At 55.7% G+C, this 14618-nt stretch overlaps 9 protein-coding genes across 9 annotated transcripts; 5 read left to right on the top strand and 4 right to left on the bottom strand.

Annotated features, from left to right (window-relative positions):
* Window positions 1–55: 55 nt before the first annotated feature.
* Window positions 56–766, top strand: KL928_003991 (uncharacterized protein; the record flags this gene model as incomplete). The annotated part of the gene is made up of 1 exon (XM_043204639.1): window positions 56–766. The coding sequence occupies one exon, from the start codon at window positions 56–58 to the stop codon at window positions 764–766; it is 711 nt and encodes a 236-aa protein (XP_043058685.1).
* Window positions 767–781: 15 nt separating this feature from the next.
* Window positions 782–1642, bottom strand: KL928_003990 (uncharacterized protein; the record flags this gene model as incomplete). Its single annotated transcript, XM_043204638.1, has 2 exons — window positions 782–1224; window positions 1576–1642. 2 exons carry the CDS (start codon window positions 1640–1642, stop codon window positions 782–784), a joined length of 510 nt encoding a protein of 169 aa, XP_043058684.1.
* A 62-nt stretch (window positions 1643–1704) lies between these two features.
* On the top strand, window positions 1705–2949 carry KL928_003989 (uncharacterized protein; the record flags this gene model as incomplete). Its single annotated transcript, XM_043204636.1, has 1 exon — window positions 1705–2949. The coding sequence occupies one exon, from the start codon at window positions 1705–1707 to the stop codon at window positions 2947–2949; it is 1245 nt and encodes a 414-aa protein (XP_043058683.1).
* A 103-nt stretch (window positions 2950–3052) lies between these two features.
* KL928_003988 (uncharacterized protein) lies at window positions 3053–4519 on the bottom strand (the record flags this gene model as incomplete). The annotated part of the gene is made up of 1 exon (XM_043204635.1): window positions 3053–4519. One exon carries the CDS (start codon window positions 4517–4519, stop codon window positions 3053–3055), a length of 1467 nt encoding a protein of 488 aa, XP_043058682.1.
* Window positions 4520–5115: 596 nt separating this feature from the next.
* KL928_003987 (uncharacterized protein) lies at window positions 5116–6426 on the top strand (the record flags this gene model as incomplete). Its single annotated transcript, XM_043204634.1, has 1 exon — window positions 5116–6426. The coding sequence occupies one exon, from the start codon at window positions 5116–5118 to the stop codon at window positions 6424–6426; it is 1311 nt and encodes a 436-aa protein (XP_043058681.1).
* A 218-nt stretch (window positions 6427–6644) lies between these two features.
* Window positions 6645–8642, top strand: KL928_003986 (uncharacterized protein; the record flags this gene model as incomplete). Its single annotated transcript, XM_043204633.1, has 1 exon — window positions 6645–8642. The coding sequence occupies one exon, from the start codon at window positions 6645–6647 to the stop codon at window positions 8640–8642; it is 1998 nt and encodes a 665-aa protein (XP_043058680.1).
* A 92-nt stretch (window positions 8643–8734) lies between these two features.
* KL928_003985 (uncharacterized protein) lies at window positions 8735–10600 on the bottom strand (the record flags this gene model as incomplete). The annotated part of the gene is made up of 2 exons (XM_043204632.1): window positions 8735–10405; window positions 10562–10600. 2 exons carry the CDS (start codon window positions 10598–10600, stop codon window positions 8735–8737), a joined length of 1710 nt encoding a protein of 569 aa, XP_043058679.1.
* Window positions 10601–10742: 142 nt separating this feature from the next.
* On the bottom strand, window positions 10743–11867 carry KL928_003984 (uncharacterized protein; the record flags this gene model as incomplete). The annotated part of the gene is made up of 1 exon (XM_043204631.1): window positions 10743–11867. The coding sequence occupies one exon, from the start codon at window positions 11865–11867 to the stop codon at window positions 10743–10745; it is 1125 nt and encodes a 374-aa protein (XP_043058678.1).
* A 241-nt stretch (window positions 11868–12108) lies between these two features.
* KL928_003983 (uncharacterized protein) lies at window positions 12109–14612 on the top strand (the record flags this gene model as incomplete). Its single annotated transcript, XM_043204630.1, has 2 exons — window positions 12109–12165; window positions 12240–14612. The coding sequence occupies 2 exons, from the start codon at window positions 12109–12111 to the stop codon at window positions 14610–14612; spliced, it is 2430 nt and encodes an 809-aa protein (XP_043058677.1).
* Between the last annotated feature and the right edge of the window lie 6 nt (window positions 14613–14618).

Raw genomic sequence — 14618 nt, 5'->3', positions numbered from 1 at the left:
ACAGACAATGTTAAAAATTCGCCAAACAGCTTTTCTTTGTAAACGATTCAGCAGCATGGCAGACCTGGTGGAAAAATCGAAAAAGCTGTCTGCGTATGCGGCCGTCGACGACAACCTTCTGTCGTCGCACAGGGTGATCGGCATTGGGTCCGGCTCGACCGTTGTGTATGTTGCCGAGCGCGTGGGCCAGGCCAGCAACAAGAACGACCTGGTGTGTATTCCGACGGGCTTCCAGTCGCGGCAGCTCATAATTGACAACGGGCTGCGGCTCGGGTCGACCGAGGAGTACCCGGAGATCGACATTGCGTTTGACGGGGCCGACGAGATCGACACCAATTTGGGGCTGATCAAGGGCGGCGGCGCATGTCTGTTCCAGGAAAAGCTGGTGGCCGCGTGTTCGAAGCAGCTGGTCGTCGTGGCAGACTACCGCAAGGACACGGGCGTGCTGGGCAAGGGCTGGCGCAAAGGCGTGCCAATCGAGGTGGTTCCGGCCGCATACACAAAGGTGAGCCTGGACCTGGCGAAACTGGGCGGAAACCCTGTGGTGCGCTCTGGGCTGCCGGCCAAGGCGGGGCCTGTGGTGACGGACAACGGCAACTTCATCATTGACTGCGATTTCGGCGAGATCCCGCCCGCCAGAGTGGCCGAGCTCAACGCGAAAATCAAGGCGTTGGTCGGTGTTGTCGAGACGGGGCTGTTTGTGGGCCTGGCCTCGAAAGCGTACATCGGAAACGCCGACGGCACAATCACGAAAAAGACGGTGTAGAGTACAGCTATATAGTCAATTCAAGTTGTGCTGGATCCAGTTCAGCACCTGGTTCAGCCCCGTGCCGTCGGTGGCCACGGTCGGAATAATACACCAGTTGTGGTTCTTGATGGATTCCAGCTCCAAAAACTTCACCAGCTCCGCCTGCTCCATCTTGCCGGGCTTGTCCTGCTTGTTTGCGAGCACGCACAACAGACACCCCGTCAGCTCTCTGTCGCTGATCACCTTGTAGAGCTCCTTTTTCGCCTCCTCCAGCCTGGATCTATCGGCAGAGTCGATCACGAAAATTAACGCGTCCGTGCCGGAGAAATAGTGTCGCCAGAGCGCCCGGATGCGCTCCTGGCCGCCCACGTCCCACGTATTCATCACGAGGTTTCTGTATTTGATCGTCTCGACGTTGAACCCGACCGTAGGCACGGTCTGCTGACTGTGTCCGAGTTTCAGTTTGTACAGGATGGCTGCCGTTAGTTTTGGGGTGTTTAGCACTTACTGGTCTTTCCGGAGTTGTCCAGGCCCAGCATGACCATGCGGACCTCTTTGTTCCTGCGTCTCTGAGCGTTAGGCAGAGCAGGGAGTACTTACCAGCAGTCGGGAGAAGGAGTTGCCCATGGTTTAAGTATTAACTCAATCTGGAAAATTGTGCGGTCACGTGGAAAAAAAAACTTTATTTTATTTTGGTGCTCAGACGGGGGCCGTCCACGACTAGACACCGGGCCGGCCTGACCACCAAAATCGACTGCTACGGACGCTGGCACTGTACGGCCGCAGAACAGTCTACCCAGCACGCACAGGTCTTTTTGCACCGCCACGCCTTTCCATGGCCCGAGGTTCTGCTTTATCTGGGAAATTATTTCCTCTTTGGGCAACTGAGAGCATGGTATCACCTCGATATCTATTGCTGCCAGTATATAAACCACGCACTTTGCACTCCAATTCTCATGGCTGTCATCGTTGAAGGAATACGCTGTCTCTACAGTGCAGCACAGACACCGTCGTTCTGGGCACTAGCTGCTCTTGCGCTGGTTGCTGCTACTCTGGTCTACAAGTACCTTATCTCTGTTGAAACGGGCCCAATATATCAAAAGAAGTATAAGCCACTGCCGGTGGCCAAGGCGAACAACAAGAACAGAAAATTCGGCCACTGGACACCCGAGCAGTTCACGTATCCTCCCGTGAAACCGTACCCGGACTGGTCGATCGAGAAGACCAAGCCGATCGCGTACCGGGCGTTCAAACACACCTATTTCGTCACCATGGGCATCCGCAACATGGAGTGGGACAGCTGGATTGAGCTGGACAACGAGTGGCGCAAGTACCATGCCCGCAAGCTCCAGAGACTCGAAGAAAAAAATAGCGATCTGTACGGCACGTCGCCAGACGCCTGGGACGGCGTGCTTGAGCTGTTGGAGGAGTTCCGCAACTACCTGCCCCAGCGCTATCCAAGCTTATTCCGGGCAACGCCCAAGGGGATTGAGAACCTTGAAACGGGCGAGTCGTTCGAGTTCATAGGCGTTCCTAGATCGGAGTTCAAGATGGACCCGGTTCTGATGGCCTCGCTGCTGGTCCAGGACGATCTTGCGGTGATGGTTGAAAACGAAAAGGGCGAGTACGTTCTTCGCGCAGGCGCAATCATGCTGGCCGGATTCTGGAGACTCAAAGATAAACTGGGCATGCCGTTGAGCATGATCCATACCAGCGGAGACGTGCCTAAATATAACGAGAAGCTCAAGGCAGGCATGGAAAAATTCTTCATCAGACAGACGTGCGACAAGCCGGTCGTGCGAAACAACTACTTCCTCCAGGCAGACGACGATCTGGCATGGTCGTACTCGATCGGAGACGAGTCCAAAGAGGTGGTCGGCTGGTACACAGCGAGCCCTGCTACCGACATTAACAAGATTTATTTCAGGTCAGAAAGACAGTCGGTCAGAAGACTGCCCAAGACGGGAGTCACGATCTTCACGATCAGAACGTACTTTTTGCCAATCGTCAAGCTGTGCGAGGAACCGTTCGTCCCCTTGCGCCTGCTGAACGGAATAAAAAGCTGGGATAAAGACGTGCAGGAATACAGAGGCTATACGATCTTTAAAGACGTTCTCATGCCATACTTGGAGGAGAAGGCCAAAGAACAAGCCGAAATGGGCTACACCCCTGATAAAGAGCCCAACAGCTATCCGTACTGATGGAATATACTCACCTTTTTCTAGCTGTACTGATGAAATATTTATTCAACACTTATTTCATAAATAAATTTATTATGCTATGTATATGCTTCCGTTGCCCAGATCAGTTCTCGTAATACTCAACATGCTTCTTCGCATAATCCATGGCATCGTTGACCTGCTGGTTGTTCAGGCCGTGTCTGAACCGCAAATGTCTCGTGAGGGCATCGCACCGAGAAAACGTCTTGTTGCTCAGGAACTCGCCGTTGTCCATCGAAGACTTCACCTTCTTGGAGTTGTGCGAGTTCGCAACGTTCGCGTTCGAGTTTTCCACAGAGAACGAGGTGTTCCTGTAGTTCAGCTTCAACACGATCTCGTTGTTCGACTCCATGTTGTTGCGTCTTCTCAGATCGTCCTCGCAGAACATACACCGGTAGAATGACCGCTTGGGAGCATGGATTGTGTTTTGGTGTCTCACCAGATCGTACGGTCTCGAGAACTTCTTGTTACATGGCTTTCCCGTCTTTGGATTAGCAATGTAGCAAACGTGTTCCTCCTCCTCTGCTTCCTTGGCCTCCTCCACCGGAGGAGTGGCCGTCCGACGCGACGTTTTCAATTTTCTCAATGACGGAGCTGGAACCTTCTGGACCTCGGACTTGAGCACTGGCGGCCGGCGCTCGAAAAGCACGCTTTCGCGTCTCTGCTCGAATGCCGGAGTGTACAAGTCGTCACTGGCGTCCGAGTAGTTCTTTTCGTCATCGTCCATTTCGTCGTCATCGTCAAACACTGCTGCATTGTTATCCATCATATCGTCCTGTTGAACAAGTCTTGGATTGATCGTTTGTGGTGTCGTTAGCGAGTAGATAGAGCTGTCGGTGTTTTCTGGAGTGTGCGAGCCCCGGAACTCGTCGGATTTCATCACGTAGTTGTCGTTTTCCTCGTCCAAGCTGCTCTCACTGCTCAGGTCGTCCAGATCCATTTCCATGTCGTCCAGCTTGTTCTGGTCTTCTTCGTCCTCGTCATCGTCACTGAACTCTTCGTCTAAATACACGTCGTCGGTCTTGAATATGTTCAGCTCGTTGGACTGTGGGAACGACTTGTGGTTGAATTCCCACTGCAGGATTTCCGGCAAGAACTGCTGTTCCGTATGAGCGGGGTCATACACTATGTAGTCGTCTTGAGGTATCAGCATCACTTCCTGTTCAGGTTCCGATGGCTTCACATCCTGGTGCGGCGTGTTCATGGCTGCTTTCGGGTCGATATTTTCATGTTCGTTGTTGGAGTATTTGTAGTTGTCTTGTTGAGCGTAGTCGTATAATTCGTCAGGGAAGGTAACGTTGGCATAGAGGTTCGGATTTGCATAGGAGTTGTAGATGTTGTCGTAAACGGACTGGTGGTGGGGCGGTAAACCAAAGCCCGATACCTGATCCTGGACGCTGTGGGCTATGTTTTCGTCTTCGCCTTGTCTGAAAGACTCCTGTGATCCGTTCAACATGATGTACTCCGAAATGTCATCCTGGCCCTGTTGAGGCAGCGAGTAGAGCTCGTCCTCCATGATATCCGTAAGAGTGCGCTTTAGTGTAGAGGTCATAGTGAGCAATGAAAAGCTGAAACAGCAAAAAACTTATTTATTATTTCCGGTGGGTTCTGTTGAGTGTTTTGTGTATTATTAATCAGTGTGCGATTTTTGCAAATAAAACCTGTTGGCTCAGTTGTGAATTTCTATTAGGCTGGCAACTCTCAACTGGCTTGGTCAGTGTGGCTTGGATGTTGTGTAGTTGTCTTTTTTTTATTATCTTATAGCAACCCCTCAGATAGTTGTAACTGTTGCGGGATTCGGAACCTTCGATATGCTTCTAAACGTTGCTTTGAGTCACAGCGCAATACCGATAGGGCGTAAATGTGGTGTAGGAAAAAAGCGTAAGAAGAAGAACTTATCACTAAGTTTGAATCAAATTTATAAGCACTTAGGTCTTTTTGACTCACCGCTAAAATCACAGCCCCAACTTTGCTGCGCTAACTCCAGCATGGCTGCCTCTGTAAATCCGGCGCGATTTGTAAGCCGGCGTCGATCCTTCTAGAATTGTCTCGGTGCCAGGTGGGACTTCTCCGGGGTCGACGCGTCGATTCCGCAGAAGAAAAGAACCAAGTTTTTGAAAAAACCTCCTATTTATTTCGGCCTCCAAAATGCCTGTCCAGAGCACACACCCGGCCGAGAACTTGTCTGATTTGGTGGACGACGACGTGCGCGCAGTCCTGCTAAAAGCTCCGCCGGCTCTGCTTATAGAAGACCCCGTCTACCACAACCGACTGACCGAATTGCGCAACGACTACAGATACGCCTACGTGGTCCAATGGATCTATCTTTTGCGCCATCTGGTGAAGATCACAGAGAACTTCGATGTGGAGACTTTTGAGGAGGAGCTGCTAGGCATCGCGAGCCCCGTCTTTGTGAACGCGTTTATCACCCGGATGGTCCAGTATCTGGCCAATTTCAAGCTGGAGAATTTTGATTCGCAGGTCAACGACGCGCTGAACCAGGTTTCCGCACGCTACTACGAGGAGTACGACCCAGTAGATTTTTTTGCGCTTGATCTGATCGGCAAAACCGAGCTTTTTTACAACCTGATCCAGCTGGCCAACACCAAAAGCATAGACAATTTCCGCAAGAGTGTGGACCAGTATGCCAAGCCGCAGCACGATTTGCGGCTGGAGCCCGTGTACTCGTACACAGAGGACCGCGAGCTGAACGAGTGGTTTGTTCTGGAAGATTCGCGTGTTTATTATCGCAAAACAGAGTATCCGTTGATGGAGGTGCCCAGGAAACGGGCGGACGCGAAGAAGACGATTGGCAATCCTGCTGAGACGTTTGCCGAGACTGAGCCGGTTCTGGTGGAGTGGCGGTGCGAGACGGCCGGGATATATCAGTTTGATCAGTACTTGAAGGAGCTGAAACAGAAAGGCGGCAAAAAGACGTCGTCGCACGAGTACAAGCTGTACGGGAGTCTGAAGGTGTTTGTGGAGCAGGTGGCCCAGCACGACCTGAAGAAAAGACGACAGGCGTTGCAACGGAGACGCGAAATCCAGATGCAGGCGCTGCTGGCCAACAGAAAACGCTCCTCGCGGCTGGAAGCCAAGGAGAGACAGAAACAGGAGGAGGACGAAAAGAAACGGGAGGAAGAGGAGCGGCTGCGGGCACATGGTGCAGAGATGCGGGCGCAGAAGCGCATGAAGCTGAAAGAGGAGATGTACCAGGCGTCCAGGACAGAGAGGCTGCAACGGAGACACCGGGAAACTGAGTCATTAGAGCCGAAAGACGTGACTGAAGGTGATACGAAACAGAGTGCTGAGCCGAGTGTGCACGAGGCGCATGATAACGCTAGTGACGATACAATAGATGAGCAATCGGAAGGCCAAGAGTCAGCCGCACAATCGCCTATTGTGGAAAGAGCCACCATTGAAGCCCCCAGCAGTATCGACGCGGCACAACAAAGATAACAATATCGATTAATAATATCATGCGGCTATAACTGAGCGGTGGGAGGTGTGTCGCATATAACATTTACTTCCGGAAGTTAGCCCGACGGGTTCGGAGATAGGCCTCGGCACTCTACCTGTAATGTTTACGAGGTACCTAAGTTCCGAACAATGCATAGCGTAGATGATGGATTATAAATACAAGCTACATTCCAGTTGCTTCTGAATTTCCGTTCGATATGAAAAGGCGCTCCATCGAGGTGAAGAAGTCCGTCCCCGTCTCCTGTCTGGAGTGTCGGCGCCGCAAGATCAAATGCGACCGCGGGGTGGTTTGTAAGAGCTGCGAGCGCAAAAAGCTCACCTGCGAGTACCCAGAAACCTTTAGATCGATTAAAATTTCGCCACCGGAACCAAAATTGGGAATCGTGGAGGAGGAGGAAAAAGAGATGTCCGACGTGGAGAGGCTGCGCAAGCACAACAACAAGCTGGCCAGCCACATTTTCGAGCTCGAGAAGAAGGTTGTAGAGCGGGCCGATTCCGCACCCAGCTACATCTCGGTGCCTTGTTTCGACGAGAGTCACATGACACTGGTCACGAGCAGGCCCGTGGAGTTGCCGAAGTTACTAGACGACAGCGTGCTGAACGTGCATCTGTTGAACCACCTGGTGTCTTGTTTTTTCGACCTCAAGCAGCACGCGTATTTTGAGCTCGACAGGGACGAGCTGCTGGCGCAGCTGAAGAGCCTGGACGCGTCGTTCCAGAGCATGGAGGTGGTGATGCTGATCTGTGCTATAGGTCTGGTCACGCTGGACTACAGTTACGACCCCAAGCACAGGCGTCTTGTCGACTTCGACGCCACCGTCGACAGGCCCGTGATGGTGTCGTTGCTGCTCGCCAAGATCAGGGACTATCGCCAGCTAACGAAATACTCTCGCGGCAAAACCAAGTTCATGGCTCTGTGGCTGTACATGGAGACCCGATTTGCTGAGCGCGACGAGCGGCTCTCAATTTCCACCGAGGTGTTCACCACGTACTCGCACCACCCGGAGGTCGCTTCCTTGCTCCGGAAATTCGATAATCTCTACGTGCTAAAGTGTCTGGTGATGGACATGCATCCGATCATGTCGCAGTGTTTTGAGCAGATGAAGACGTTGGGCGAGAAATTCAGTCCGCAGACGTACATGGAGGCGGAGCAGACCAACCCGGCGGACGACTTCATGTCGCTTGTTGTGCGCGTTTTGGACTCCAGGCTCAGTTTGAGAAAGGACAACTACCTGATCATGGAGGTGCTATTCAAAATCCAGAAAAAAGAGTACGATATTCTGCACCTGAAAGAAAAAAGAAAATTCGACCTCGACAACTACGACCAGATCAACTCGATGCTGGTGTCGCAAATGAAGGTGTTGATGGTGCTGCACTACTGCGGCCTGAAACTCAGGTTTTTCCAGAAACCGTCCGATTACCAGCTGGAGTCGATGGTCAAGCTGCTCAACCACATACTGGAAATGACCATCTGGAGCGACCTCGAGTCGTGCACAAAGGAGTGTCTGCCTGTGCGCAACTACGTGGTGATGATTCTGGGCAGCATGCTCAGCATGTTCAACTCGATGTTGTACCACAGGAACATCAACACCAAAATGCTGAAGCTGATCCTGGCCAAATTCGAGGCCGTCTCGTGCTACCATTTTGTCGACACCGACTTGCTGGACATCGTGGCCGCCAAGGTCAACATGCTGGCCTCCGAGAAGAATGTCGACTCCAGCACACCGTTCCTGTACGGCTCGGAGGTTCTTCTCCGCGAAAAAATCGAGGTTTCCAAGTTGCAAGTCAGACCGGGCACTGGTGTTCTGCCGGTCGCCAATAATTTTGCGCTGGACTTTTCGCGGAACGAGACCACCACGTTCGCAAGGTTCCTGAGCGAGGACGAAAACGGCACCTACGAGGACCAGGCCGAGTCGCCGTCGTCGCTTGGGGACAACGGCGAGTTCACAGACACGGTCGAAAAAGAGTTTGCAACCATTTCAACTCAGGACCAAATCTACACGGACTACTGGCTGGGAACTCCTTCCGAAATCGGCAAGTCGCTGGACGTGACCGACCTGACGATGACGGCGCCGTCGTCCAGCAAAACGTCCAGCTTTTTCGCGTCGGAGCTGGAGCCCTTCCCCGTGAGCGAGTCGCTGAGAAAGCCGGTGATGGAGCTCAACGGCTACTATCAGTTTATGGATGTTGAGTGATTCGTGGATCGAAACCAGCTTGTACATACGCCGATGCCATGAGTCCCGTTTGCTTTGTTACGTTATGACTTATAATACCATTAATGATCTCTCTATTGCTTAAATCCTTTCACGAGATCCACATCCTTGAGGTCGCCGACCTGCGAATCGGCCTTTCTGTCTCGCAGGGGGCTTTCCAGTTCGATTTTGGCCGGCGACCGGTTGTTCGTGGTGCCTGACTGCATGCTGTTTTGTTGCTGGTTGCCGTTCGACGAGGGGCCGCCCAGCGGGGTGGAAAATTGCACGTAGTTCCACAGCGCCGGCGACGAGTTGACCGACGGGTGCGATTGCGACGACGAGGGCGGGTCCAGCTGGTGGCGCGACGTGCCCCTGTCGGGCGTGTAAGCCTCGAGCGCGCTAACCTGGTATTTTTTCGGACTTGCTGGCGGGAACAGCGCATTGCCCGACGAGGCAGATGCGTTGGTGGCAGGAGGCTTGATCGCAGAGCCGGGCGTTTCCTGCGACGCTGTTCTGCCGGCCAGAGGCGGCATCGACCCGTTGAAGTTGGGCCTGTACTCGGAAACACCCAGCTGCTTGATGGGCGACGAGAGTTCCGGCTTGGGCAGCGAATTAGGGGCGGTCGCCGCGCCCGACGTGGAGCCTGGAGTGCTGCCCGAGGGAAGACTGCTGTTGGACAAGCTTGCCGCCGCGGTGATGTAGTTCAGGGCCTCGTGGGGCTCGGGCTGCAGCGGCGCGGCAGACGCCAGCTTCGACTCGTAATACGGCTGGTCGGGCCGTTTGTACATGTTGAAGTCTGCGGTCGGGTTGGTGGCCGGCATGGCCGAGCGGCCGGAGTCGGGCAGGCCTCTGTTTTTGATGAGATGCATCTGGAGCTGTCTGGAAACGCTGCTTCCCCGTTTCACCTTGTTGAGAGTTCCTTCCTCCCATTTCTTGAGAAACTCTTTCCTGTAGCTCTCGCTGATCTGCCACTTCATGCCCTTGCCCGGCTCGTTGGGCTTTCTAGGCACTTTCTCAAACGCCTTGTTGAGCGACAGATTGTGTCTGATGGAGTTCTGCCACCCTTGCTTGCTGTGCCTGTAGTAAGCGTAATGGCTCGCTATCCAGTCGTAGATCTCCGAGAGCGACAGAATGCCCTGCGGGTTGGACAGGATCGCCTGCGTGATCATGGTGGCGTACGAGTACGGCGGCTTGAGGTCTTTGGCGTCGTCTTTGGAGTAGTCCTGCTCGGAGCCCTTGATGGTGTGGCCGGGCGACGAGAGGTCGTTGTGCGCAGGCGATTTCTCGTATATTTGGAAGCCCTTGACGTTGTTGTTGGCGTACACGTCGGTGGAGTAGAGCGACGCACTGGAGTTGCTGAAAACGTCCGACTTGGGCCGCTTGTTCTTGAGGTTGGAGAGGAAGTAGTTGGAGATCACGGGCACGGCGTCGGGCAGAATGAACATCATCTGGGTGCCGCCGATGTCGATGATGTTTCCCGAGTTGAGGAAGATGGGACCCGCGCCGTTCGACGTGGAGTTGATGCGCTGGGCGTCGATCTTGAGCCCGTTGCGCCCTAGAATCACGAGCTCCCAGCGTCTCTCCTCCAGATTGTACGCGATCGACGCGTGTTTTCGCGAAACCACCTTCGACGGCCCCAGGTCGATGTCGACCTTGTCCTCGGGCCGGTCCGTGGCGTGCGAGTCTGTGTTGCGGCCTATGAGCACTTTCAGGGATTTCACATAGAAGGTCCAGTCTCTGCCCGCAATCTTGGCGTACGCCTGGACCTCGTTGTTCAGATTCCGCTCGTTGTTGTACACGCGCGAGACCGTCGTGGGGATGTTGTCTGGGGGCACCGTGAGGTTTTTGATTACCTGATTAATGAGGTCGTTGGGGTCGTCAAATACCTGGGTTTGTTAGTGATTCCCTGTGCTGATACTCACCTCGTTATCCTCACTGATGAACCTTTTTCTTTCGCTCATGCTGCGCTTGCTGGGGGACACTTTTGGGCCAATCAGGAGCTGCGGACCAACAAATACGAGAGCTGTGGCAGTCGATTAATTTTTGTTTTTATTTACAATACTTTTTATTTTGTCAACAGTGCTGGAAAATTTTAGTCGCAAACTACTTTTTCTGCAAATCCAGAGGAGACTCGAACGGGTTTGACGCACTGTCCTTCACGTCCAGGTCCACCTCCAGGATCACCTCGTTGCTGTCGGTCCGGCCCAACGTCTCCAGCGGGATGTCCAGCGAGACCGTGTCGCCGCCGGTTTGCGCGTGGTGCTCCTGCTCCTTCCTGTGCTGCGTGGTGAGAAACTCGATGTTCTCCTCGTCTGAGTCGCCCAGATCCGAGTCGTCGCTGCTCCCGAGCACGTCGTCGTTGCTGCGCAGCAACAGCGGGCCGAACCCGAGATTGGTGCCTGCAGAGGTCCCCGTCCGGGACTCGGCCCTGGGCTCGTCCTCGTCCTCGTCCTCGCCCTCCTCGATCGTGTCCTCCAGCACAAACCGGCTCTTGGGCGGCTCGTAGTCGTACGCGTCCTCCTCGACGTTCACCAGCCGCGGCACGCCGCCTCTCGTGACCACGTTGCCTCCGTGGATCGAGGCGGCCTCCAGATCGCTGAAATACGTCTCCTTCGAGTATACGCTCAGGGCGCGGTTGCTGCCGTTCGAGGACCCGCCTGCACGGCTGTTTGTGAGCTTGGCGCTGCCGTTGCGGATCGTCACGCCCGGAATGTACGTCACGTTGATCACGTTCGACGCCTTGGTGAGCACCGAGTTGGTCATCGTCGTGAGCGTCGACTGCGAGTTTCGCCGCTGCCGCGGGCCTGCCGTGAGCTGCTCCTTGTCGTCGTCGTCCTCGTCGTCGTCCTCGTAGTAGTAGAAGAAGCCGTGCGGGTACCTTTTCTTGTACCACTTCTTGTAGAGCAGGTAAAACAGGCCGCACAGGATCAGGAAAACAAACGCAGCCACGCCGCCCGCGATGCCGCCCACCTTGGCCGAGCTCAGCCCTTTCGACACGGCCGGCGTGCTGGACGCAGAGGCCAGGCTCGACGTGATGTTGGCGCAGTACCGCGTGGGACAGGTGGTGCAGGATCCGGACGACTGCGCACACTGCTCGGTCGAGTCGCACGCGGGGCACGCGGGCAGCGACGGACACGAGACGCAGTCTGTGGAGTTGTCGGCGCGCTCTTCGAGATGCGGCAGCACCTCGTAGTAGATGCCGTCGTACGGGTTGTATACGTACTCCATGGCAGAGGCGAGAGAAAATAAAATTATTTTTAGCTGGCGAGGCCGCGCAGGGGCGGGTGCGCGCGACAAGGACGCGTTCGCGGCGTTTTTCGCCTGATACGCCGTTCTAGTATAGTGGTTAGTACTCTTGTTTGTGGCACAAGCGACCCAGGTTCGATTCCTGGGGACGGCACATTTTTTTTTTTCTAAAAAATCTATCTGTCTCTACTTGATGCTGCTCATGATTCCGTAGCCGACGGTGATGATCACGACAAACATAACGGCCGAGACCGGCAGCCCGCGCGAGATGAACAGGCCCGTCGAGAGATACCGCTTGCCGAGGTCGTCGGTCATGGAGATGGCGATCGAGTTCGGGAAGCCCGACATGGGCAGCGCCATGCCGACGCTCGCAATGAGCGTGATTCCGCACACGAGCAGGAACTCCTCGTCGAGCTCCTGGCCCACCGACTGGACGAGCGGGATCAGAATCAGCGCCGAGACGGTGTGCGACACAAAGGTGGCAAACACGACGCAGAGCACGCCGAAAATGGCCAGGATCGCGATCGGCGGGTAGGTGTGGATTCTGTCGGAGAGGGAGGTGGCGATGGTGTGGAGCAGGCCGGACGAGCTGACGGCCTTGCCGAGGGCGATGCCGCCCATCGCGAGCAGGACGATGGACCAGGGGTAGTTGTTGACGTCGGTGGTGGTGAGCAGGCCGGTGCCGTAGAACGCGATGATGGGCACGATGGAGATGATGCCGGAGGACCCGAGCCGGGACTCGAGCTGGGACTCGAGGCACCACAGCACGATGGTGAGCACGGACACGAAGCAGATGTAGTACTGCTTGAGGGTGAAGGCGGCCTTGATGGGCTTGATGGGCTTGATTTTCACGGTGTTGATTTTGAACGTGAGGATCATCTCCAGCCACACAACAAACAGCCCGATCACACACAGCGGGATCGAGAACGAGAACCAGTTGCCCCAGGACGGGTGCGGCTGGAGCGCCTCGATGGCGATGATGTTCTGGGGCGACGAGATCGGCGTGCTCATGCCACCCACGTCGGACACGAGCGCGATGCCGAGCACGAGCGCCCGCGCAAAGCCAGACTCGGTCGGGATGCTCTTGAGCAGCGGGGCGATGAGCGAGTACGCGAGCACGGGCGCCGCGACGTTCGAGATCCACATCGACAGGAACAGCGCCACCACCATGATGGCCAGCAGGATGCGGCGCGGCGACGTGCCGGCAAAAAACAAAATGTACGACGACGCGATCCGCGCAATGTTGTACTTGGACAGCGCGGCCGCGAGCGTGAACCCGCCGATCAGCAGCATGATGGTGGAGTTCCACATGGTGCCGAAGATGTAGGTGGCCGCGTCCGCGGCGCCCATCACGTCGCCCGTGTCGGCGTCCTTGAGCACGTTGCACGTGACCACGAGGAACGGCACGAGCAGCGACGTGGCGAACAGCGGGATGGCCTCAGTGGCCCACAGGATCGCGCAGACGGCCACCACGGCGAGACAGTTGCCCTGGGTGCGGTCGTTGAGCGTCTTGACGCCGAGCAGGACGCCGCCCGCGAGAATCGCGAGCGCGATCTTGAGCGCTGTCCAGCCAAACAGGAACCGCGGCACGCCCAGCCGGAACGGCAGCCACGAGACCTCGACGCTGTACATCTCGACCTGGAACATGCCCTTGAGCTCTGCCTCGTCGCCCGTCAGCACGCTCGAGCCCTTGGCGTTGTGCTTGTCCTTCTCGATGCCGATCATCTCTTTCCAGACGGTGCTGCGCTCGAAAACGATGTGCTCGCGCAGGTGGCTGCGCAGGAACGCCCGCGCCGCCTCGGCCGAGTCCCGCGTCACGCCCGCGTACACCTCGACCAGCTCGTCGAGGTAGTCGTCGATCTTGACGAGCGTGGCAGCACTGAACACCTCGGACCGGGAGCCGAGCGACTCGACAAAGCGCTCGCGGATGCGCTGCTCCAGGACCTTGTCGAACTTCTTGCACACCTTGCTGAAGCCGATCTTGTTGAGCTCGATGAACGACTTGAGCTCCGACAGCTCGATGAACGCCTGCACGATGCGCTTTTTGTAGCTCACCTCGTGCTGGAACGAGAGGTTGAGCTCGCGGTCGCCCAGCAGCGTCGAGAACGCCGTCGTGCTCTCGAGATCGTCGTCGTCGTCGTCGCCCGCGTCGCGCTCGACGTCCTTGCTGAACCGGTCGAGTCCGTCGTTGGTCTTCACCCTCTGCAGATCGTCCTGCGTCTCCTTGTAGTAGTGCAGGTCCCTGAGCAGCCGGTCGACCTCGCCGAAGATCACCTTCTCCTGCGCGGTGTAGAACGAGTCGATCTTGCGCAGCTCCTTCAGAAGAGCCGTCTCAAACACCTTTGGCGGCGAAACCTTGTCCAGATCGACCTTGGCCAGGTCGAGCGTCTCCTGCTCCGAGAGCGACTCGAGCTCCAGAGTCTCCGTCGTCGACTCCTCCTTCTTGCGCCTCAGAGAGCCCATCTTGTCCATGAGCGACACCTTCCACCTCGCAGCCCCAGAGAGCTCCAGGCCGGCGAGATTCGAGCGCACGTCGTTATCGGACGTGTGCGACGTGGCCAGCTTCGAGGACGCCGTGTTGGAGTTGTCGTACTCCAGCACGAGCTCCTGCAACTCGTAGATGAGCTTCTTGAGCGCCGAGTACGCCAGATAGTGCTCCTTCCACTCGGGAACGGCGTTGAACTGCAGCGAGTGCGAAAACTTCATGACGCAGGATCTTGGCACTAAAACTGA

This window comes from Ogataea angusta, assembly GCF_019207475.1.
Source record: "Ogataea angusta isolate 61-244 chromosome Unknown 61-244_NODE_8_length_553539_cov_90.782090, whole genome shotgun sequence".
Taxonomy (NCBI): domain Eukaryota; kingdom Fungi; phylum Ascomycota; class Pichiomycetes; order Pichiales; family Pichiaceae; genus Ogataea; species Ogataea angusta.
Note: the sequence above shows the minus strand (reverse complement) of the source record. Positions and strands in the feature narration are given on the sequence as shown.